At 33.4% G+C, this 27,288-nt stretch overlaps 2 protein-coding genes across 4 annotated transcripts in view; one reads left to right on the forward strand and one right to left on the reverse strand.

The window, feature by feature from the left end:
* Positions 1–27,288, reverse strand: part of LOC130891806 (5-oxoprolinase) — a 189,028-nt gene that overhangs the window by 81,771 nt on the left and 79,969 nt on the right. For all 3 annotated transcript variants that reach the window (XM_057796782.1, XM_057796784.1, XM_057796783.1), the window contains exons 12-15: positions 21,785–22,080; positions 18,503–18,704; positions 11,951–12,062; positions 7,111–7,335 (exon numbers count right to left, since the gene is read on the reverse strand). In XM_057796782.1, coding sequence (XP_057652765.1) covers positions 7,111–7,335; positions 11,951–12,062; positions 18,503–18,704; positions 21,785–22,080 — 835 coding nt within the window. The remainder of the gene's footprint in view (positions 1–7,110; positions 7,336–11,950; positions 12,063–18,502; positions 18,705–21,784; positions 22,081–27,288) is intronic.
* Positions 373–4,277, forward strand: LOC130891807 (uncharacterized). Its single transcript, XM_057796785.1, has 2 exons — positions 373–650; positions 735–4,277. The coding sequence occupies exon 2, from the start codon at positions 1,040–1,042 to the stop codon at positions 4,094–4,096; it is 3,057 nt and encodes a 1,018-aa protein (XP_057652768.1). The 5' UTR covers positions 373–650; positions 735–1,039; the 3' UTR covers positions 4,097–4,277.

Here is a 27,288-nt window from a genome sequence, read left to right on the forward strand (position 1 = left end):
CCTTCTTACTGGCAATTCAGATGATTCCAAATTATTTTTGCGTAAGATACGCAAATTTAATTCTTGCTTCCAAATGACGTCATTTGGGGCAACTAAAATTTGCGATCGTGCATCCGATGGACGTAATTTTGAAACTTCATTCAAAATTCAAGGCCAGGTGTACCATAAAATCGGATCACTGATGCCAATGCCTGATAACAATCCGAAATTTCTTCAAATTTATTTTATGGGCGATTGTGAAGAGCGCGTGACGACTCGGTGCCTGTATAATTTTATTGAACAAGCAGAGGAAAGAGCAATTGTGATATTATTGGAAAATTTTTTAGAAGATCACAATCAACTAATTCAATTGATCAAAAGAGTTTCGCCACGACTGCAAAATGACAATTATCAAATCGTCATTAAAGCCGACAAAGTACCATTAGGTGAACATGCTGGTAGATTCAACGCTCCAACTGTTGATGAGGTTGCTGTTATCATGGTTGGTGATCCAGTTGACGAAAGATCTATAAAAATTACACGGCGAGACAACACTGTCAGTACGATTTCGGATCTACACCGTTCATATGATGCACTACAATATCCATTAATATTTTGGCAAGGACAAGATGAATATCACCTCAATATCAAACAGTATGATCCAAATACCGGTAAATTTGACAATTATCTATTTATTTTCTTACTGTATGTATAGATTTTAATTTCGTATTGCATTTTATTTTTTATTTTTTTAGGTGATTACAGAAATAAAAAAGTTAGCTCAATGAACTACTACGCACACCGAATAATGGTTAGACAACATCAAGACAATTATATCCTTCGATATCGTCAGCTGTTCCATCAATACATTGTTGATATGTATGCTAAGGTCGAAAGCGAACGCTTGCGATTCCTTCGATTCAACCAGGCGAAACTACGATAGGAAGAATATATTCACTTACGAGATGCTGTTGCTGGAAACATCGATGGAAATTTAAATCCCAATGACATCGGTAATGCTTTCATTTTACCTTCAAGCTACATCGGCAGCCCACGGAACATGCAGGAATACATACAAGATGCGATGACTTACGTACGTCATTACGGCCGACCGGATTTATTTATTACATTCACATGTAATCCGAATTGGGAAGAGATACAAACTTTACTATTGCCAGGACAACAAGCCATTCATCGTCATGATTTAACTGCACGGGTGTTTAAACAAAAATTGAAATCCTTAATTGATTTTATTGTTAAATATTCAATTTTTGGTATCACACGTTGTTGGCTGTATACGATAGAGTGGCAAAAGCGAGGTTTGCCTCATGCCCACATTTTGGTTTGGCTTAAAGATAGAATCCGTCCTGAAGAAATCGATCAAATAATTTCAGCCGAAATTCCAGACCCATTAATTGATCAAGAATTATTTGATATTGTCACCAAACACATGATCCATGGGCCATGCGGTGCTTTCAACATGACGTCACCGTGCATGGAAAATGGAAAATGTAAAAAAAACTTCCCAAAGCCGCATACGAATGACACGATCACGGATATTGATGGTTATCCAATGTATCGCCGCAGAAGTACTGAGAATGGTGGCCACACATTTACAATGCGACTGCCGAACTTTCCAAATCAAGTTGAGTTTGATAATCAGTGGGTGGTACCATACTCACCACTACTTTCAAAAACTTACAAAGCTCATATCAATGTTGAGCTTTGCAGTTCTGTTAAATCAATTAAGTATATTTGTAAATATGTAAACAAAGGCAGTGATTTGGCCATATTTGAAGTACAAAACATAAATAAAAATGACGAAATAGCACGATACCAAATGGGCAGATACATTAGCAGCAATGAAGCTATTTGGCATATTCTCAGCTTTCCCATCCACGAAAGAGATCCTGCTGTCCAACATCTGGCAATACATCTTGAAAACGGTCAACGTGTATACTTTACTGGAGAAAATGTTCTCCAAAGAGCGTTCGAAGCTCCGAAAACGACTCTAACTGAATTTTTTACATTATGTCAAAAACCTGATGTTTTTGGCCAATTCGCGAAGACATTGGTGTATGGTGATGTTCCACGTTACTTCACATGGAACAAATCCAGTAAAAAATGGGAGCCACGGAAACAAGGAAAACCACATCCTTCCATTACAGGCATATTCAAAGCTAAGACATTGGGGAGACTTTACACGGTACATCCAAAGCAACGTGAGTGCTTCTATTTACGTTTGTTATTGGTGAATGTTCCCGGACCAACGTCTTTTGAATTTTTACGAACAATTAATGGTCGAGTATTCAATACATACCAGGATGCATGTCGTGAACTGCAATTGCTAGAAGACGATAACCATTGGGACTTAACGCTTGCTGATGCTGCGTTGACATCAACACCGAATAACATTCGTCAGTTGTTTGCAATTATTTTGACGACATGTTATCCCTCGCAAGCACAAACTTTGTGGGAAAAATATAAAAATTGTATGACAGAAGACATCTTGCACCGAATTAGACAAACAAATCAATGCCAAAACATAGATTATACACCAGAGATGTACAATGAAGCATTGGTCTTGATCGAGGATTTATGTGTTCTTATTTCAAATTTACCACTTAATCATTATGGTATGCCATCACCTAATCGTCCAGCCACCGACTTAGTCAATACCGATTTACAACGAGAAAAGCAATATGACCATGGAAGTTTAGCAACAATTATCATGAACAGTGAACCATTACTGACAGCAGAACAAAAAATTATTTATGATCGGATTATGCTGGCTGTTGCTGCTGAACAAGGCGGTTTTTTTTTCTTGGATGCACCCGGTGGAACCGGTAAGACATTTTTAATATCGTTGATTCTTGCCAAAATACGGTCGCAACAAAAAATCGCATTAGCAGTAGCATCGTCAGGCATTGCGGCTACTTTACTGGATGGTGGGCGAACAGCACATTCAACATTCAAGCTGCCATTGGACGTTCATAATAAACCAGATGCAATGTGTAACATCAAAAAGAATAGTGGAATAGCTGCAGTGTTGCGAAAGAGTTCTATAATAATTTGGGATGAGTGCACAATGGCACACAAATATTCACTTGAAGCATTAAACAGAACTATGCAAGATTTAAACAGCAATAATAGACTTTTCGGTGGTGTTATCTTACTTTTGTCTGGTGACTTCCGGCAGACCTTACCGGTTATACCTCGCTCAACTTTCGCGGATGAGATTAATGCATGTTTGAAACAATCATTCTTATGGCGAAGTGTTGAAACACTTCGATTGACCATAAATATGCGAGTACAATTGCAAAATGATCCATCAGCACAAATATTTTCCGAACAACTACTAGATATTGGGAACGGTAAAATAGAACTGCAACCAAATACGCAATGCATTAAACTACCAGACAATTTTTGCACTGTTGTTCAGGATAAAAATGAATTGATTCAGAGTATTTTCCCGGATATACAGAATAATTATTTGAATCATGAATGGCTCAGTCAACGGGCGATTTTGGCAGCCAAAAACGTTGATGTTGACGAAATTAACTTCCAGATACAACAGTTGTTACCAGGCGATCTGATGTCTTTTAAATCAATCGATACTGTTGTTGATGAAAATGAAAGTGTAAATTTTCCGATTGAATTTTTAAATTCATTAGATATACCTGGAATGCCACCACATAATCTTCGATTAAAGATTGGTTCCCCTATTATTCTCCTCCGTAATTTGAATCCGCCTCAATTATGTAACGGTACGCGTTTGGTCATCAAAAAGATCACCGGTAACATTCTTGAAGCAACCATTTTGGCTGGGAAGTTTAAAGGAAAAGTGGTTTTGCTGCCACGTATTCCGATGATACCATCAGATTCTACCATACCCTTCAAAAGGCTACAGTTTCCAATTCGTTTAGCTTTCGCCATGTCTATAAATAAATCTCAAGGTCAAACAATGTCCATTTGTGGTTTAGATTTGGAAAATCCATGTTTTTCTCATGGGCAACTATATGTTGCGTGTTCACGTGTTGGGAAACCGTCGAATCTATTTGTGTTAGCTAAAGACAGGTTAACCAAAAACATTGTGCACCGATTGGTGTTAAATTAAATTGAAATTGAAAGTATTTATAATTCAAAAAAAGAGACATTAATGTTTAAAAGTTTAAGACTGTCTGCCTTGCCTACCTCATTCATGATGTTTAAGCGTCACATGTTATTTACTGTATTATACTGTAATATACTTATTTGTTATAAAATTAAATGGAAATAATAAATCTGATAAATTTTTATTTTGTATTGATTTCTGCTTAATATCAAGTGTAAGAACATTTTAATTAATTGTGTTCAACGTACTTCCCCTTCAAATCTCAATCCAGTGAATTTGTATACCACCATCAACATTTTCGTCTTTGTTCGTAAATAATTTCATTGTACTAAAGGGTTATAGTAGTAGAAAGTCAAATAAGGAGATCACCATTTTTTTTTTTCAAATACCATCTGTGTAAATAAGCATAGTGGACTCCGTGTCTGATGTTCTTTTATCGTTCCTCTTAGATTGTTTACTATAATGTAATATAACAAAAACTTCAGCCACAGCAACGCGTGGCCGGGTCAGCTAGTACTCTAATAATGAAGCCATGAAACTAATGTATATATGTTGGATAGTATTGAAATTAATATATGATCAAAACAGACAATTGAAATAAGACCATACACGACCCATGCATAGATGAACTTTAACGATTTGATTCCAGTTTGAGAAGTATAAGAAAATTATAAGAGGATTGTCTGAGAAGTTCCCGACCTCAAACTGAAGATGTCACTGCTTATCAATATCAAGTTGGAAATATATTTGCGTATGAGCTGTGAGATTCGCCTACCAAAATTTCAACCATCTTGACAGTTAGTATTAGTTTAATAATCGTTTGAGTGATAAGTTATGAAGATTTTTCTGAAAATGGAGAAAATTAGATATCATATATGTCTATAAATATTTATTGATGAAATGCAATACGTCTACGTAAAAGACGATACAGACACTGTGGACGTAGGCTCTGCACAATCATCACGACTGTGAAATTTTGGGTTGTTAAAATCAGGGTATGGAAACTCGCTGTTGCGGGAGGAGGAGATTGAAACGTGACGCACTCTCTTGTTACATTATCACAACTAATACGTTCATAGATATGACGGTAGGTAACACTAGGGGTTATGGTGTCCGGCCAATCACGGAACAGCATTGACATAATATGGTGGATGCCTACCATCAACAACTTGTTAATATCATTGTTGCACGTGTTGAGTTGTACAAAAACGTTTTCATTCTATTCGTGTACAGAGAGTTATTTTGATACCCGGAATGGGTATACAAAATTATTTGTGATGAAGCAACCAAAACATAAGGATGTAACTATTACCTAATATATATTTTGGTTGCTTTACCACAATCTCATACTAAATGATATATATAATGTTGGAGGCAGATTGTAAATTCGGACTGCGGCCGAAATAATTGGAAATATCGCCATAGGTCCATACTAGACATGCCAGATACCGGATCAGCCATACTATCCGGCATCTGAATAACATTATTCGAACACATCCCGAAATGCCTATATACGTCATAAGCCGATGCCGAACGGAACAAAGAATTTATTTTAAGTTGAACAAATAATTAATTATATATATATATAGTTATAACGTAACATTTATTTTATTACTTATTGTGACTAGAAGTACTTGAATAATATTTACTATTACATTTTATTCATTACACATTTGAATTTCTTGTTTACCACAGTTGCATCGTACAAATCCCTGCGAATAATTTGATTCTTTTGCTGCAATTGTTCGCAGACTGAATTTTATGTCATAGCCTCACATGGAATGCATTTAATGCCTCTGTGAAATGACTTGCATCTAAGAAATTAGAATATCTTTTAGATCTTGGTTTGCTCTCTCAATAGATCCTTGACTTGACGTGGTTTATCATGAATTATTTTTGCCTCAAACATATTTGCAAGACTATTATTTGATTCACAAACTCTCTGCCATTGTCACTATGCAGTAGACAGGGAGCTCTGGTGATACAAAAAATATCCGTAAGGTTATAGGAAACTTCTTCGACTTGTTCAGCTTTCAGAGCTCTTAGGAATACAAACTTAGTTAAGTGATCTTGGTAATTCATTATAAATATATAGGGACCATCATGCTACCAAACCCTTTCTGCTTAGATTTTTTTTAGCTGACACATAGAACATGATTTTAAATATTCTTTAATGACGGTTCGGAGAACATTACGATACTTTTAATTCACCTAATCTTCTTTTGTGGCCAGTATCCCTGTGAGCTTTATCTAATATGCCATGTTCCTCATTAGCACTGCAATAATACGCCATCGTTGTTACGACTTGTTATTTTTCTAAACAAATCAATGGAGTGGCATCCATTTAATCAATGAAAGATTTGAATTTGGAATATGCCGCCAAAAGCAGAAATGAAACTGTCGTTTCCATGTACGTTGAGTATTGCTAATGAACCAAGAGAAGGCACGGATCTCGCGTTTTATATCTAAAGGAGTTGGTTGATCTAAGGATGAAAGCAAACGTATCAGCTTGACGGACGACCAAAAACTGCGACAAACAGTGATATCTTCGCAAAAGTTCACAAAATGGTACTGGACCATCGATTATTGTTAAAAAAATATAAAAGGCTATTAGTATATCAAAAGTGCACATTTGCCACGTTCTGATTGAAATATTATGCATGCATAAGCTATTTTTTTAGTATAACCCCAACGTTTCACTTGTAAGAGCGATATTTTTATCAAATAAAGACGTTGTTTATGGTATACGTGAACACCTATTTGGATGAGAAGGGTGGTAACTATTATTTGGAAGGGTTAAGAAGGTTGGAGTATGGTTGAACTAAGTGTATAGACTTAAAAATTAAATTATTATAGAAATACATTTTCTTACAACCTTCTTATATCGCGAACACTTTTCACCCCCACACGTGGGCTCTTATTGTATTAAAAAATTTACTAATTACATATACAAGAATGTAATACACTAATATACTATTTACTATGATAGAAATCAGGAGTAGAAAAAATACACTTACTGCTCCACTACCCCCTGCGACTGTTTCGTAGCAACCCCAAGTTTCATCTCCAAACGTTATATTATTCATACATCCCTGAGAGGCTGCACAGACTTGGAATGCCTTCAGAACAACATCAACGATTCTTTGAGATGTCAAAACATTTCCCCCTACAACTGCAGCATTGTCGCTTGGATCCAAAATAGAACCTTTTGGAATATTTATTTTAACGGGAGCCAAACAACCCTGAAAGTGTAGTTACTATAATGATTAATCGTTTACAAACTTGTTGAACTGTTTGTAATTGTATCTATTGATCTAGTATCTTGGGATATTTCTTAAAAATCGTACGCACAAACTTTTTAATAATATCTTTATTTTCAATGAAATTTGTCCTCTTATTAACTTAACCTTTTTGGAGCACATTCCAATTAAATAAAATATATTCGATTTAAACCATCAACGTACCTATCTTTTGTTTAGCTGAAAATTTGATAAAGTCGCAATTTAATTAATGAAGCTTCGCCAATATCTGAAATTGTATTTTTTCTCACGTACTCAGCAAAGTAAAGTACCTGTAGGTGTTTTTTGGCCCAGAAACATTTTTCATTATCTTGTTAGATAAAATTTCAAAATACTGTTTTATTATAACAAACTACATAACTACATATTTTATATTTTGAAATTATACAAAAATACCTACTTTAAATAATACTTTGTTTCAATGTTATAAGTATATATTTAAAAATGCGAAAACTCAACAAATTTGTTCAAACTCACCCTATTCCTAGTAAAAACGCGAATGAAATAAATATGAAAGCTTTCGAAAAAGAATAGTATCTCTAGCTCTTATATGTTGTCAACTCTTAGAAACACCAAACCATCATTTTTATTTCGGAAAAATTCTAATGTGGCTTCGCCGTTTTTTTTATTACAATATTACCCCTACAAATTGTCTAATTATTAGTTTTTTGTTAGAAAACAAGTAGGACAAAAGCATCTACAGATAGCGTTTTTGAAACCATTTCTACATGCTCTTCAATAATAATCACAGTATCTTGATTTTCTTAATTATTGTCTCTTTTCTCATCATCATTTTCGCCTTCTATTTATTTCTGATATCTTCGATGAAGTCAACAGAGACAGTAGAATTACGTGGCAAAACTTTAATCATCTTTTCGGATTATCGCTGGGTTGAGGTATCAAGATTCCGAATTTATTTGATATCTGATATTTTGTGAGATGTTTGTATCACTTATTCTGTTTATCAATTTTTTTAAAATGTCTTCTTGATTTAACGGTAAAACTATAATAAAATGTGTTTATTCCTCTCGAGGTTTCAGAGGTTTATAGGTGAAAATAATTCTTTGTTATTTTTTCAAATGGTGCGTAATACAGCATCCAAGAGTTGATATAGGTGAGTAAAATGAACCTAGAAAATTACAAATCTAGTATTGTTTTTTAAAGACCATAAAAGAACTTAAATGGATATTAAGAGATCTCGAGATATTATCTTTAATGATAACCTTAGTCCATTTTTTGCGGCTTGTGGATGTCGATTGTATTGAATCAATGATGTTGCATTGAACCATCCTTGCTTCTATTATATCGAACCCAAGCTGGTACACCTAATTTTCACTTTCAGTTCAGTTCATAATGTAATAATGGTTTAGTGTGTTTTAGTGTTTTTTAGCTAATATTTCAGGTGAGTTGAGAACTTGCTCAATTGTTATAAGTGATGGGTGATTCATTAGTGTGATTAAGTTTGTCCTTTGTCCTTTAGGATATCAATTTGAAAATTTACGAGATCACAGCCATCATTAGTCTTCCTACAGGGTGTATGGTATAGAATGCTGTGCCATAATAAAGTTTCATTTTTTTAAATAAAACCTATATTTGGAATCAAATTGAGTTCCCCATTAAAATAATATAGAGTTGAGATGTGTTCTACGGGATATTTAAGAAGCTATAACCAATTTTACATATAAATCAGAAAAAGTTCAATACTCATTGATTCTGGTACAGGATAAATCAAATAATATATAATTTTTTCAGTTTTTCAAATGAATAGTATATATAATAGTATCGGAAAGTACTACCAACATTATTAGTTCATGAGATATTTTGATTTTTATATTCAAAACAATGATTATGTAGCTATATCTAATCATTTAATAATTAATTGAGTTGCCTATGATTTATTTGTCAAAAACTGACATTTTCTCATTGCTGCTAGGTACTGTAAAGATTGAATTGCAAATGCAAAGAAAAAACGAGTATATTACAAATAAGTTACAGGAACAAAACAATAAAAAATTATCCTATTCACTACAGTATACGTACACGTCATGATTATCACAGTGGATGTCGGAAATGACTTCCAAAGACATCTATGCATGCGATAATTGAAAGAAGCATTTCAATAGAAATATTCCAAAATCAATTTCGTATTATCTCCAACATGTCATTTCTTGTTATTGCAGGTATTTTGTACAATTCATTCTTAATGTGGCCCTCTACAAATGAGTCAATTTTATTGAAATCTGGTAACCTCTGCGACCACTGTACTGTAACTTCAGTTCACCATTAATTGATTAGTGGGAGCAGGCGCACCCTCATGCAAAAACCCCAACAATTGAAGTGAATAAAAGAGGTAATTGATTAACTAGAAAATCTAAATAAAACTCATTATTTAAATAACAGGGTCCTACTCCATATTCACTAACAATACCCCCCCCCCCACATTCAACTACCATCTAGTATGTGATATGGATTAGTTGATGAATAATTGTGAAAATTTTGCCTGTTAACACAGGTTATTAAACGTGACTTTATCCTCAAATAGAACATAGTCCAAAAAGTCTCTCTCTGTTGATTAACTTATCGCAAAGTCCACCCAAAAAATGCTAGTTTTTTTTAATCAATGCAATTGATTACTGTTGCAAGTAAATGTGGTGAGGGTGTATTTTGTTTTTGTCAAGAATTCTTTGCACTGTACTACTTATACTAGTGTGTGGTTTTTCAGTAATGGCCAGAAAACATAAATTTCATTTTCTTCGGTCACGGTACTTTTGAATCTTTCAGGATTTTCGTAATTAACTGAACCTGTATGATTGAACCGCTCCATCAATATCTTCAAGTTTGCTTTTTCTAATAGTGAAGCGGTCTTATTGCATTCTTCCAGTATCCAAAAGATATCAATCATTTTACCACTAGTGAAATTCATTTCCTAATTCAAATTCTTCAAATCCCCAAATAATATATCAAACCTCTAAATCAAAAAACTACGTAACCACTTTCATGTAATGTCATTGTCAAATATCAGTTTTTAACAAATGTATCATATCCAACTCATAATTAATTGTTGAATGATTAGATATAGATACAAAATCATTGTTTTGCACAGAAAAATCAAAAGGAAAAAATTGGCAAATAAAGATTTATGTTATTATTAATTATCGATACATAAACTACAGTATGGTTTATTTGAAAAGCCCAAGAAAATAGAGAATTAGTATTTTGATTCACCCTGTATCAGTTTCAATGAATATTAATGAAATAAATCATTTTCCGGGTTTTGTACTACTTTTCAGATGCTTTGACCGCAACAGATCTTCATTCATGAATTTCTCTTACATTGTACAGGGTATTGAACTTGTTACCCATGGAACACATCACAACCATTTATTATTGTAATGGGGAAGTCGAGCTGATTCCTAATATGGAAGCAAATATATTTAAAAAATTATAACTTTGATATAACACAGCATTCTGGAACAGTAAGAATGTAAAAATTTTGAAAAACTATTGATGGCTATAATATCAAATTCTGAAACTGATATCTGAAAAGACTAATCTATCACCCTGTATTTAAATTCAACGTTCAGGAAAGTTACTGAATAGTATGGGCCGTACTCATGCAAAGTTACGAAATTTTCAAAAATTTTTTAAACACTCCCCTTCAATTTAAGCTTCAAACAAATATGTTAGTTTTTCAAAATTTTGTTCATGTTATCTATCAAGCTACAGCTCTTATTCTGACTCTACATCGTTTAAAAACGTACTTGGTCTTTCATTTTTTTTCTTGTCACATTGGGAACATCTTGCTAGAGATCTGCTTTGGTGGTTCCACAAGTGTTTCACTGAATAACCTTTCCCAATCACACATCATTGTCATAAATAAATAAAATCACAGTATTGATTCGTGCCTGATTCTTACTACGCGATTAAGTTAAATCGTAACTTCAATTATATGAGATGTCTAAGTGATCACACGGACATTGAAAAAATATAGATTTCTGATTCGTTCGTGTTTATTAAGCCGTACGGAGTGCCAAATTAAGAAAATGGAGAACAAATAATGAAAAATGTTATTCACGGCAAAGTCACCTGGCTGGGCGAAATAACACCAGTCTGCGGTAATTAAAATTAATTATTTTCTGGAACTGTTTTGTTCAGAACCAATTAACGACTACTCTCACTGAACATATAGTATAACGTTACTAAATAGTGCTTCCATCAACCAATTTAATTGAATTCTCCTCCCAATTTCATATTTTGAAATAATTGAATAATGTTAAGGGATTGAATTCAATATCTTAATTATTTCGTTCATAAATTTAATCAAAACTATCAATTTGAATGAAGCAGTTGTACAGCCTCTTGTACAAATTTTCTTCACATCCATTTTCACAACCTATATTTCAAACTTCTCATTTCTACACTATAAATACTAACAAAGTATTTAAAAATAAATTTATAACCCTGTTAAGATCATTACATTTATGACTCGCCAGAATGTATGAAGGAATAAATCCATAAGAGTTATAGTACACAAGCTTATAGTAATTTTTCCTGTTACCTGGTTCAGCGGCACGTCATGGCCGACCATACATCTCAAACAATAAATTAGTGCCGATAAAGTTATTGCTTTGGGTGCATTGCAGTTGCCCCATACTTCCCATCCTGTGCCTCTGAAAAAGAAATATAAGGATAAGTCAAGCGTGTGTTCAAACATTGAAGCTAACAAATAAAATCGTTAGCAAGACATATGTAGTTGAACTATATCATATTTATTTGGACTGTTCCGGGAAGAAAAATATTATTAATGCGTTAATGAGAGTAAGTGTAAGAAGAATGAATCAAAAATGAGATATAATCTTTTATAATATCACTTAATTGATATTTACCAAAAGTCTTCTAAGTAATAATACTGGGATACTTGGGATAGTTTGGAATTTTAGTCCAATCAGAGCTTGAAAATAATATTATTACAATAAAACAAATGGTGGAAAAACCACATTAAAAAAATAATAAGATTTTTGAAAATACATTGAGTAAATAGTACGAAATATGAGTTGTTTTTCCTTTATTTAATTTTTGATCTTCCGGAGCTACACATTTGAAAAGGAAATGTTGATATACTGTATTAAAAGTGAAAGTCAAAGGTAGAAAGATATTTCATTTCTTCTACTTAAGTCCGATGTATGTAAAAAAACTCAAATATTCAGAGCGCATATTTTACATTTGTTGCATTTTCTACTCATATTTCAAATATATGCATGTATCTATCGGTTTTTTATAAATAGCGGACGCACTTTGATGTTTTTTTTAGAACTTTTATTAGGCGGTTTATTTACAATATATCTTTTAAATAATTTCAATTCATTCATTTGATGTGTTCCTTATTGTTAGAACTTTTTAGAATGTTATTTAAGTATGTAAATGATTTGTGTAAACGCAGTAATTTAGTTTTAAATAAATTGTCGCAGTGAAAAGAACGGATTAGTAAAAATATTTGCAGAAATTATTTAAGTGATATTTATGAGAAAATTATTATAAGTTGAGAGTATTGTTTAGTGTGTAAACAAATTAAGAACGTAAAAGACAGTCTTTATTGATTCACCCCACGAATAGAAAGGATGTAAATAAATGCGAATATCTATGCGCCTATTTTGGGTTTTCCATTTGAATATTTGGGTTTCCCAATTGATGATTCATGTGATGTGGATTGCCAATTACGTCGCTATGGTTTCTATTTGCGTGTATTGGGGCTTCTTCCAAAGAGTCTTTTATGATTTTCACTATTCTCTACTGACTAATTCTGTCAATATTCTGTTATCATCTACTTCTACTTAAAATCTTTGATAATAGCATTTATCTGCATGTTAGCAAGTATATCCCGATATAGTTCATATTTTAGATTTTTATTAGGTAGTAACCGCTGAGTTTCCTTTTTTCATATCGTCGTTTTCTCCGGTTTTTTATGTATTTTCATATATAGTTTATTTTTATTTTAGTTTTAAATAAAGGAAATTGTGTTTAACCGTTCCAGCAAATACCCAGGTTACCAATCTAGGAGGGCAAGTAAAATCAGTTTAACTGGCTTCAGCGTATTTGTCATCACTATAGTTACCACTGGAGTATTATATTTTCTTCATTGACGCTGCCAAGAGTAAGTGGAGCATACCACGATAAAAAACTGGCGCCCGATGACAACCTTAAAGCTGAGTTTTGGAGTCAAACCGATTCGAAGCGACGAAAGAGCGTTGCAAAGTGAATAAGATAAGCCAGATAAGTCATATCTTCCTAGCACCTACCTGAAGAAAGAGGTTATGAATCAATGTGTATTGCCAGTACTTACTTATGGAGCAGAAACCGTTACGTTTACAAATTCTGTGGATAAAATATGGCAAATGTCCGGTATTGCTGATTCAATTAAGCGAATCAAAAAATTAAAATAGAACTGGCTTCGTCACGTAGCTAGGTTTGCGGATAGGGGAAGAAAAAACGTTTGGAATGAAGACCTCGTCAAGTCACACTGGATGAATGCCGCCACGAACTGATACGAATTGGTTCAATTAAGGGAGGCTCATGTGGAGCAGTAGACTCAGAGCTAAATGAAGATAATGATGAATACAATTCAATCATTTTAACAATAAGTCGCCAGCAAAATCGTTTGTTATTCTTAACTTTTACCCTATTTTTTACTTCTTCAATTGATAATTGAACGACCATATTTTATTTGATGGTAAAAGTTATCATTCAAAATATGTTTAAAATTTTTCCGGTTTCTCATAGATTAAAACAGATTAATTCAGGAAAACAAAATAAATAACTAATAAAAAAACTTTTTTATCCTGCGACTTGTTCTTGGTTATTTTAGGATACAGTAAATAACAATATATGAATATGACAAATTCTTTTCAGACTTGAATAATGGAAGCTGATATGTGAGAATAACTATTTAATACTTATGTAATTGTAATTGTATTTTCTGTGATAAGTTCATTAAACTTGCTAATCTTCACAAGCTAACAACTTCGTTGCCCCCATTAAATCTAACAATTGGGTCACAAAATGTTAGGACTAATTTTAATGGGACAAATACATTTAAAATTCCTGGTATAAGAATATAAATTTTAAAGCCAGAATGAAGCTTGAAATCACAAAGGCTAACCCTACTCACATCTTATCCGCGCTTCTGCTAAAAGAAAAACGGTTCATTAAAGTATACTGCTACAAACCCTTCTATATTTAGGTAGGGCCGATTTAAAGGTCAAATAAATCTTAATAATTAATCACCTCTTGGATAATTCAAGTTCTTTTACATAGCAGTGTAATTGGATATAAACGGAATCATCATCAGGAATTTAGTATCATAAATTAAACAAATAAAAGAAGATTACGAGAAGTTCTTTAAGTGAAATTGTTTGGTTCTCAAACTTGTTAATAATAATTTTCTAAATTCCAATCTTAAGGTTGCCTTGCAAATCTTAGTCTTAGTCATGATGCTGCCTGGTTAGCAAAGGTGCCTGGAGAGCTCTTCTACTGTGTAGACCAGCATTCTGAAGATGTCGTCTTATTGATCTATCAGAGATATTTACATTTCGGACATCTCGTGAGGAAGGCTGTTAAGCTGACACTTGTCATTGACCGATTTTTTAATGAATTTAATTACAAAAAACGGTCATTTCGAGGAGTTGAAACTGAAGGACGTCCTTGTCCAGTCTTCCTAGAGTGTAAACCGGTCTTTCGAAATCTTTGCATCAATCTGCCAATGGTTGTGTGGTGTATGCCAAACAGATTTGCCACTTCACGATAACTTTGTCCCTTACCAACTAACCTGGCTATTCTTTCAGCTTCGCGTTCACTTAACTGCCTAGCTCTATTAATTTTCATCTATCAACACACCTTGATTGACTTAAATTACTGCTGTCCACAAGTTGGTTCAACAATAGAATGAAAGAAACATTAAAATATGCATAAAATTAAAATTTTAAAAAACCACAAAAACAATTATTTGCTGATAAGAAATTTAGCTACTTTTTATCGCGAACAGTTGGCTGGAAGAAAAATTTAAGCAATGATGATTTGCGAATAATTTTAGAAAGTGATGAATTTTCACGAAATGATGAAAATAAGGAATGTTCAGATTCCAGTATAGATGATTCTTTGAAAAATCCTGGATATAATACTTCACCAAATACATCAGAAAATGGAGAAGATGTTGAAATAGTTGAAAATATTGAAAAAGTTATTCAGAATTCACATTTAGAAGAGGAAAGTACCAGTCTCTAGAGGTTCCAGAGATTATTAAATGGACAGAGTACGAAGGTTGTCATAAAACATTTACTTTTTCTGACGAATCAGGTTTACAAATAGATATGGCGTTTTCATTGTTTGTTGATAAAAAAATATTAAATATTATTGTAGTAGAAACAAACAGGTACGCTGAATATAACTTGAATAATAATCAAACTAAGAATAAAAGTCGGATGAACAATGGGTTCCAGCTGATAGTGAAGGGATGAAAAAGTTTTTGGGGCTTCTTATATGGATAGGGTGAGTAAGACTACGTCTCGTAATAGATTCGAATTATTGCTGCCAAATATTCACTTTTAAAACAATAAAGGAATTTCCCAAGTAAACTACGCGAAATACAATCTCTTATAGATTGCAAAAGAAGTTTCAAGATATAATGATTCCAGCTGAAGACTTTTTTATTGATGAAACTATCAAGATTAGTTTTTCGAAAATACGTATCAAATAAAACTCACAGATATGGGATAAAACTTTTCAAGCTATGCTCTATTGAATTATATACTTGGTCTAGCAAAATATGCTCAGAAAATTCTCAAAATTATTCAATGAGGTTGTTTGTGAAAAGCTATCGCAAAGACTTCTGAATCAAGATCACACATCATTTTTCTACAACTTCTATACGAGCTATAAATTAGCATATTCCTTCTTACACCAAAATACTCACTAATATACAAGATATAAGAGCTCTAACAGATAAACATATGAGAAATAATACAGGCGACGAAGAAAAAAATGCTGAAGCTGTTGGGGAATATAATGCTGACCAATCATCAACCATTCGAGCTGCAAATACTAATCTACGTAAGAGTAAACAAAAGCCAATCGCCATACTAGGATACAACAGAGGGAAAGCTGATATTAAACTATCTGATCAAATTTGTTAATATGCCGCGACCCTAGGGAAGGGTATAATGTAATACCGGAAGGTATTCCCCTTGTGAATGCTTTTGTAGTATATAAAACTGCAACTCAAAAATCAAATAATACACAATGGTTTCGAGAAGAAATAGCTAGCTAAATTTACAAAAAAAAATTTAGACACATCGAACCCAGTTATCGTAATGTTCATGTTCTAAAATGGACGAAAATAATAAAATGTGTCTCGTACTTTGTGAAATGCAAGAATAGAAAACTTGAAGAAAGTACTGCTGCTAAAAAAAGGAAAAAAATTATACATACACTTTCGACTTTAAGTATATTTTTTTAATTATTCATCAGATCAAAAAAAGAAATATGCTATTTGAAATACAATTTTATATGCTTTAATGTGAGTATGAATTTATAAGCAAGGCTTCTCGTTTATATGCATAACAATCGCTAAAGGAATGAAACTTGTTTATATAGTGATAGTAACGAAAATAACAAATTTGTCAAATATTAAAATTACTCTATTGGCAAGAAATTTGCATATTATTCGTTTGTCATGATCTCAATAGTGTGTTAGTTTAATGCACACTACACCACAAAAGACCATCTAAGTTATTGCGTTAATCGAACATGAACTTGATTGATGATGAATCGTCCCCTTAATGCCGTTCAAATGCAACCACAGGTGCGAGGAGTGACTGTTAATCAGTGGACTGTAGAACCATGCAGGAAAGTAACCTGACCATTAAAATACCTGTGATTGGTCCAAAATGTAGATTACATTGCAGAAGTCATTTTACGGTTTATGAAGTGGCCAACATACAGTTTTGAACTAATTCCGATAGAAGATTCATGGAATGAGCTAAAAAGAAGAATTTAAGATAGTTTTTCCACCCCAAACTAGATCCTCATCCTTATTGCTGCAGATGAAGACTGATTTAATATTCCATAAGGAACAATAGCTGTCTTGATTATATCTATGTCTAATCGTATAAGGTATGTTATTAAGACGAGAGGGAGGTCATACCCATTATTAAGAAAACTGAGTAATAAGATTTAAATAGACAATAAACCAATTCATGTTAATAATAAAAAAGATTAATTTGCTTAGTGCATTAATTTCACTAATCTAAACATAGAAAGTCCAAATAAGCTTTTATAATTTTATACCCACATTCAAGCATATTAAATTGTCTTTTAAACAGCATATTTTTTTGATCTGATGAATAATTTAAGAAATATATATAGTTAAAGTCAACAGTTTACAATGGGTCGATTTCGATACACGCAAGTATATATTGCCCGGATTGCAATCAAGTCTCTTTTATGCTTTGGAAACCACCTCAAATCTAAATAACTGTATTTTGACTTATACTTCATGTTTTGAGAGTTCTATTTGTAACTGAATTATAGTTTGAGAAGATAAAGAATTGTTATTTCTCTTATTTTTTGAGCAGGGCCAAAACCAATATACCAAAAGTTTCGCAGTAAAAAACACTTCAGTAAAATAGTATAGATTGTCCACTATATTTGTCCGACATGGCTTCAATGAAATACAACGTGACGGAGCCGTAAAATGATCAAATTAGTGTCGCCCATATATAGGGGACGTGGCAGTCAACGTATTAAATAACAATACTTTCAACTAATACTACAAAGTTTATATATGCAATAATATATTTTGCGAGAAAAATTTATATATATTTAGTTAGATAAAACTCCATGTAACACCATGAAAATGAGTGCCATAGGACGAATTATCGTGAAAAATGATTCGTCTTCTGCGATTGGTTGGGTTCCATATCAAAATGAGTGCCATAGATCTGAATATATACGCATACAGAAGAAGATAGAGCAAATTGGTTCAAGTTAATGAGCAGAGCATAATAAATCAATGGTAGGATCTGAAATTAAGCCAATAAATAAAAAAATAAACACTTACTTAAAATCACAGTAGGCTGATCCATTCTCCTCGTCCAAAGATACCGTTAATTTTATTTTAGATCCATCATCCATAAAATCTTCCGCTGTTAACTCTGAAGTTCCCATTCGCAATCTTGCTTCTTTAGCCACATCTTTTAACATATCTCTCACTGCAACCTCCGCGTTATTTTGAATATGGCTCATATAAGCCTGGACTACGTCTAGAAAAAATTGTCAAATTTCAGGTGATTTTTCATTACATTCTTCTCTTCTTTATGCTTCGAAGTTTGTTTCTTTGCTTATAATTAAATCAGTAACATCGCACTTAAAACATCTTGAGCCCTCTTCAAACTTGAAGCGCATCAGATGGTTGTGTTTATTATTTGAACTACATATTCTATTTTTATTCAAAAAGCTTCTTTGGCCACAATTACAATAAGCACTATAAGTCCACGTGGAAATGGAAATTTTTGGCACATCTACATATTTTTGAGGTTACATATTAAGCTTTTCTACATTTGAAACTCAACATACAGGGTAAGTCATTTGTATTTATACGGCCTCTAGTGTTTCATTAAGTTACTTGGTGTAAATGACAGATTTGCTAAATGTAATTGGTTAGGTTGTACCGTTGATGATGTCTGAGCTTGTTATTTGAATTGCAATTTTGTTTATTTATTTAGATAATTTCAGTTTCCTTTTTTTTATTCTAAATTGGCTACCAACTGATTTGGAATTAACTCAAAATTGTCTTGCAAAAATATATCCTGAAAGAGACCATCTGTCAAAGATGCTGTCAGATTTTGTTGTCAAATCAAATATTTTCAGGTAGTTATTTACTATTATTTGAATTGATAAACCGAAATATATCGCATAGTCTATTTTTTACCTGTTATAAAACATAATTTTAATTCAGAAGAAGAGATCCAAAATTCACCAACAAATATTATATTTGTCCGCATAGAAAAGAACGCTAGAAAGGATAATTGATTTGAAATAACAAAAGAGGGAGTGGAGGTAATGGAGAGAAAGAGAGAAATATAGTTGCTCCAAAACAAGTCAGACGCTCCAAACAATGTAAAGCGATTTAATATAGTTTGGAGCATCTATTCGAATAGTATATGTCAAAGTTTGAAAATTCTAAAACTTCACGAAAAATAGAAAGATTGAAATGCAGTATTGCAGTATCATGAATTGAAGTATTCAAAAGACGTAATCAGAGTTGTGGATATTTGCCTCCTTCTCCTCATACCTCATGTCATTCATGAAAGTTTTCATTCGAAATAAGTGGTAATCATATGGTGCCAAATCAGGGTTGTATGGGGGATGTGGCATCACTTTCCAGCCAACCTCCAGTAGTTTCCTACGAGTTGCCAAATATGTGTGAGGCCTTGAATTATCATGATGGAACACTAAACCTTTCGGAATTGAACATTCTGGCTGTTTTACTTTGATTACTTCATCCAGTTCTATTATTTATTAACATCAGCTCAAAAAACACCTTCGTAATCTCACTAAACTGACAGCATGAGTTTGTTTGTTGTTTTTCAGCTTTCGATGTGGTTTATGCTTGTTCATTGTGTTTGCTCCATGATCGTTTTCGCGCTATACGTTACTGTACAGGACCCATTTTTCATCACCAGTGTTGATTCTTTTCAATAAAGGGTGGGTTTCATTTCGTTTGAGGTACATATCGCAAATTTTTATTCTTTGTGCTAAATGAATTTCTTCCAATTCGAGAGGTAGCCTCTTCGCAATCTTTTGAACAGTTATGTGACGAGATCCTCTTGAATTATGACATTGATTTGGTCATCAACAACTCCAGCAGGCCGACCAGAACGTTGTTCATCTTTGAGGGAAAAATTTCTAGAACGGAATTTTTATACCAATTCTGACATTCTGACATCAGCACTATAAATTTCACATATTTCTTTGTGAGCCGTAGCAGCTTTCTTTCCTTTACCTTACTTGCTCCTAAAGTTACGTCAATGTTTACAGTATCACGTAACATTGACAGCATTCAAAAGACCTCTATAAGATCGTCATAGGTGCCGAATCATGGATATATGCATATGAATCGGAACTTAAACAACAAACGACTGTATGGGTCTTCCAAAACGAGCCAAATCGAACTGGACATATCGCCACCATTCCATTAGAGCGACGTAGAACGGTAAATTCTGAATGTTACACCACCATTTGTTTACAAATGTTACCAATCGCAGAAGACAAATCATTCTCCAACACGACAATGCGACAGTCGAAACATCGAATTGATAGGTCATCCTCCATGCAGTCCTTATTTGGCACCTAATAATTTCTTCTTATTTCCGCAGATCGAAAGGTGAAGAAGAGTATTTGTTTTGATGTAAAATGTTTTTAAAAGATTTTTGAAATAATCAGAAAATGGGGTAAGAAGGGTTTGAATACTTAAACAATAGGTGAAAAGGTATGTCAAGTTTGTGCAGTTTTAGGAGACCATATTTTTAAGGTGGTATGGCATTGTGAATTTTCCATTTTTTTTGCATCTGATGGGGAAATAAAAAGTTGTTCTTCCCAAGATCGAAAAAAATTTGTGATGTAAGTGATAATTCCTCAAATTGTCAGAGTCATATATTGATGAAGACCGAAGTAGATAGAAACGTCAATTTCTACATGTTTAAGATGATTTTAATATAAAAGAGACCTAAAATCGGAACAAATTATCACGAAAAAAAGTATATAATAGATATAATTGATCAAAGAAACGATAATATAATTTTTGACTTCTTTCACAATTTCGAAATTATTTATAAAAAAGGAATCCAATCTACCTAAGGTTGCCTCTTTAACTCTTTTTTTACCTAACATAGGTGCATACTTGATTAAGTCTAAGAATCGAAATTGCTGTCAGCTCAACTATCAAGTTCACTGCTCGCGATTCGAGTTATTGTCCCACACTCCCATTAAATTTGTAAATTTCTGAAATTTCAATACAATCGTTTCATACCCAAACATAACGCGTTTAACTACGTTGAAAAACACATCTAAGCTCAATATAAAATAGATATCTAAGAGCATCATTTCTTCTAATTTATTTCTCAATTCACAACAAACAACCATGATAATTGCCGACTTAGCTACAGTGACAAAGAGGATTTTCCATAGTTTGATTACAACAAATGACATATAAGTAGTTTTGGTGTTAGCTAACATGCAAAAAATTGCTGTTTGTACTTCACAAATGGTAGTTGATAAGTTATGAAAACATTCAAAGTATTTCAACATAATTTTTGAACAAATCAAACTTAAGGCATCTTACCTAAACCGTATTGATCAATGAGTTCACACACTAAATCAATGCCCTTCTTATTCGCAGCAACTTGAGCTCTTACGTCTGAAATATTATCCGAAAGATTTCTTCCTCCGGCTTCAATAATTGCTTTGACGAATTCTTCTTCTCTGAAAACTCCTTCCTCAATCAACAGAAACGATTTGAAAGCTACTCCTTCTTGATCAAGACTAGTAGAATGGGGGGGCATTGAGCCAGGTGTTATACCTCCAATATCGGCATGGTGACCTCTACTGGCAACAAAAAACACTGGTTCTGCACTTTTTCTGGAAAGAAAAAGGAGAAATCATAGTTTACATCTCAATTTAAATTGTGTGTCATTATATTTAGAATACAAAAATAAAACATGCTCGGTAATATGATGTTATCAACAAATAAAATATTTTATCAAGTATAAATTTCATTTGAAACAATTAGGATCTTCATCATAAAATGAACAAAAAAATAAAACGTACAAAATAAGTTCCCATAGAATCGCACGAAAATTTGCAATATGCCTGTTTCGTATTTTGTCAAAGATTTTTCCTATTTTGTTAATGAATTATTATACTGTAGAAGTCACTTTTGTTCCTTACTCACGCGCTTATTGGGCATCTAGTACTGTAGGCATATAGGCATAGTACTGTACAGAGTATTTTTTAATAATAAGAGATAACAAATGGCCCACAAAAACGGAAATCTTCCGTCAATCTACTACCATAATACTACCAACACTGATCTACGGTTGGTGGTAGTTATTAACTAACAAATTGAAGAAGAAAATAACAATATGTGAAAAATAGAGGAAATGACGAGACACATGGAGGACAAAATAGGTAGTAACAAGTGATAAAGGAAATGGAATTGAACAAAAAGAAGGAGAGCCAGCAAACAATCAGGAAAAAAGAAGCTGAACTGGAAACATATTAAATAGGAAGCAAATAACAGTCAGCAAAGCATAAAACTAAATTGAGAAGAAATATAACCTCTAATCCTATGGTAGAGCAGGTTGTTCGAAGGTGATTCGAATATAAACCAGAATTTTTGAATAATTTATTGTTAAAATAGCTCCTAGAAAAATTCACCGTAAAACAGGTCAAAAAATCAATACAACAATTGAATCCCAAAAAATTTTCCGGATATGACTTAACTATTGCAAAAATCCTGAAAGAACTATCAAATAAGGGGCTGAAGTTTCTTACAAAATTGTACAGTGCAGTATTAAGAACGGGTTATTTCCCAATTCTGTGGAAGGTGGCCGAAATTATATCAATCTCTAAGCCAGGGGAACTTCTTGAAGACACTACATCTTACAAACCAATAAGTCTATTACCACCAATTTGGATTTAGAGAACAACGTGCCCTCATAGAAAAAGTTCAACGAGTCACAAAAAAGTGTACCAATTTTTATAAGATAGATAATACTGTTCGGCTGCCTTTTTAGATATCGATTAAGATCTAGCACGATGGACTACTATAGAAAATCGGGAAAAACCTCCCGCACAACCCTTTCCTAATTTCCCAGATCACATCACCTCTCTACATCCAATTATGTAAGGAGTTCCACAGCGAAGTACACTTGGCCCGATCCTCTATCTTATGTACACAGCTGATAATCCCACTCACAACAATGTAACTATCGCAATATATGCAGATGATACTGCCGCGCTAGCATCTCTTCAGAGTCCAGCTATGTCCTATCATTTATTGCAGACAAACAGACAGATTTTAGTGTCATAGTGATTTGTTGTGTGATAATACCTGTATCAAACGTATTTTTTTAAGTAATAGGAAATTGCCGCTGGGTGATTCTCCTATAAGACAGTTTACAATGCTATAAATTATTTGCTCATTGCTAAAAAAGAGGGAGTTAAAAAAACGATAGTTGCACTAGCCAGCCAGATGGATGCCAAGACTTCTGCATTTTAAGCAGAACTTCACACTCTGGGAAGTTTGTACGCCTCTCCGCGAATTACCTTGGGAAAAACTGAGACACCCTCCTTGTAGTCCTGATTTGTCCCCATGCAACTACAATTTATTTGTTCCATTGAAAGAGACATTGGGCGGACTGCGATTCGAAAGCAATGCGGACGTAGAATCCTACTTGTGCGAATGGTTATGTGAAAAGCCGAGAGATTTTTACAAAAAAGGCTCCCTAAAGCTTCGGAAGAGATGAAAAAGTATGTAAATATGACGGAGACTCTAGAAAAGCTGCAAAAAATTTCAGCTATATAACTAATTATAAAGTTTTTTATATTAAAATTCTGGTTTATATTTAATCCACCCTCGTAGATGTTTAATTATTTTATCATACAAAAGATTTTTTCACGTTAGATATCACATTATTTGACAAGGAAAATTCAATCGCGGTTCTTTAAAAGACGTCTATAAGATCGTGACAGGTAACGAATCATATACTCTTATCTATGCATATGAATTCGAAACTGAACAACAATCGATTATATTAGACGGGGAGCTAGCTACAAAAAACAGGGTCGAAAGGTACACACCATTTCAGGTCGGCACAGGTCGGATATGAAAATGATAACCGGTTTTCCCAAACGAAAAAATTGGCTAAAAAACCTCATAACGGGCGCGCATGAAACCTTTTTTAACGTGGGGTTTAAACCTCACGCTCAAATAAGAGCGGTGTAATAGCGCAAGAAGTTTTGCAGACCGGAAAACCTTCGTATGAAGTGATCGAAATTGTCGAAAAAACTCATCTGAAAAACCTCATAACGTACGCGCGCGAAACTTTCTTATTAGGTTTTTGGGGTTTCAACTAAGAGCAGTTTCTTGGGGCACCACGAGTTGTTACTCAATACTGAGCAACTTTATTAAAAAGTATAACTATTCCCAGAAGTTTTGAGAGAAATTTTATAAAAATCAATTGATAATTGGCGCAGTAAATGAATTTAAAAAAAATTAGAAGCCCGTTTTGGCGCTAAAAAATCAAGCGCGCGATAAAAAATAATTAGACTTCAGTATGTTTTCATCGTATCCTGATGATTTTTTTTAATTTCGGGTAGCTCAAACAGATATTTTGAATGAAAGCATCAAAAATAATTTTCCATTAAGCAAAGCGTTATGACACTGCTCTTAGTTGAGACCCAAAAAACCTAATAGATAAGTTTCGCGTGCGTACGTTATGAAGTTTTTCAGATGAGTTTTCCAGGACTTTCGACCACTTTTCACGAGGGTTTTCCGGCCTGCAAAACTTCTTGCGCTATTACACCGCTCTTATTTGAGGTTTAAACCCCACGTTGAAAAAGGTTTCATGCGCGCCCGTTATGAGGTTTCTCAGCCAATTTTTTCGTTCGGGAAAACCGGCTAGCATTTTCATATACGACTGTGCTGACCTGAAATATCACGCACCTTATCGACCCAGTTTTTTGTAGCCAGTTCTGGGACTATATGGGTCATTAAAGACGAACCAAATCCAACAAAAGTTGATCGTGCACGATTCACTTCGAAGGAAATGACCACCTGTTTTTTCCGAACTGCTGGAAATGTCACTACCTTTCCATTACAGCAGCATAGAATAGTCAATTCTGAATGGTAAACCAGCATTTGTTTGCCAGCAGTGTTCGAAAAAATCCGGGAAACCAATCACAAAACACGAATCATGTGTTGCTCTTTCGCACTCCAATGTTTGCCTCTATTTCTTGACATTTCCTGTCCCAAGTTTCACTTTTTCTTCCGATAATCTTACAACTTGTCTCTCTCTATTCTTGTCTTTATATTTTTGTTTAACTTCATTCTTTGTGTTCAACCATCTCTTATATATATTATATATAATTGTTTCGATTATACCCATTCAACCTAATTGTAAATTGTTTTCGTATCATTTTTCCATATTTATTTCACAATAATCTTTAATCAAATTTTATCAAAAAGTTTTGTTTTTTCTCAATCACATTTTGAAAAAAAAGGCATGAATTATTTATTCAAAGTGATATATTAATTTGCTCAATTAATACACGTTTCGTTGTATTATTGACGAATTTCCAATGTTTTTATAATCATAATGAGTATACCATATGAAAAGTGTGTTAAAAAATATATCAAAACCAAATTCATGATCCTTTGAAATCGTTACAGATTATTATTCATGATGTTCAGTTGATATTATTTCACCCTCAATGTTCTAAAACCCGTTGTATTAAAAAAAATTGACAGGTTAATTTCTCAATGTCGCGTCAATCCCCATCCATTAGGGTATTCCTATGGTACAAGCTATTGAGTAATACCTCATTCAGAGTGACTTTCAAATCTCCCTTCTATCATATTTTTATTCCGCAAATAAAATCTATTGTTTCGGCTCAACCCAATGACAAATAAATTGCGTGAAATTCAGAAGGGAGTCGATAGAAACAGTTTACCAAAAACATTAGAGTTGAATTATTTGTACAAAAAATATAACAATATGAGTTGAAAACAATTTTTATTGTTAACGTTATTGCATGTTGACAACAGAAGTGGCTTAAAAATTAACGTCTTATGAAGAAATTAAAACTTACGATATGGAAGACGTATACGGAAGATCGTCTCGAAAGTGTAGAAGCCACATTTCCCCACTATTTGTTATCAGATAAGTGATATTCTGCAAGGTAGTCTACATTTGATTGATTTAAGCGTTCCAGTGATGTTTCAATATCCTGAAGTAGTTTTTGGAATTGCCTTTGTTGTTTTATCGCATCGATGTCTTTGAGCGGCATTTTTAATCTTGAAAAGAGTCACAAGACGAATGGCGCTGTGCGGATGCAAGGTGAGGATCGGTGCTTTGTTCATTACGAGAGTAATGTTCATCCGCTATTGTTGTATTAAAAATTAATCAAAGCGCATTATGATTCATTGTCCAAACCCGTAGTATCCACCTGATCTTTCTCTTTTCAATTACTTTCGGTTCCCAAACTTAAAAAAATGTCTTGGTGGAGTGCGGCTCTAGAGAAAGGAAGATTTGATAACAAAGAACACATTAAAATCTCTCTGGTCTGAGTCTGTAGAGTTGAAAGAGATTATGTTGTAAAATAAAGTGTTCAAGTTTACATGTATGTAACTTTTTTTTGCAAAGACAAATTTTCCATCAAATCGCTTCATTATCACAACACAATGTGTGATAAATGAACTATTATAACATCGTACCGATGCAACCATTGATCGTTTGTCTCTACTCTCTGCGTAACACAATATTTTCAATAATCAACGCAATATCCTTTAGTGAATGTGTGATGATCGACGGAGCACTCGAGACATATCCGTGGTGTACAATAATTTCTTATATATATCTTTAACGTTTGAGCCAAATAAAGCTTTCTAAATCCTTTTTGCGGAAAGGATCCATCCGAATTGTCTATATATTTCACACTGTCGCTAATTATTCTCAATGCGGTCCTATCTTCTCTTCCCATTTATTGATTCCAAACTACTGTGTCTTCCACAGATGCCCTAGGTATCTTATTATTGGTTTTTTATTTTTTAATTATATTATCCCC

The sequence above is a fragment of the Diorhabda carinulata genome, chromosome 3, assembly GCF_026250575.1.
Source record: "Diorhabda carinulata isolate Delta chromosome 3, icDioCari1.1, whole genome shotgun sequence".
Classification (NCBI taxonomy): Eukaryota; Metazoa; Arthropoda; class Insecta; order Coleoptera; family Chrysomelidae; genus Diorhabda; species Diorhabda carinulata.

Bases quoted from the DNA above. Each gene is read 5' to 3' on its own strand.
- LOC130891807 (XM_057796785.1), top strand. From the start codon at position 1,040: ATGCAGGAATACATACAAGATGCGATGACTTACGTACGTCATTACGGC.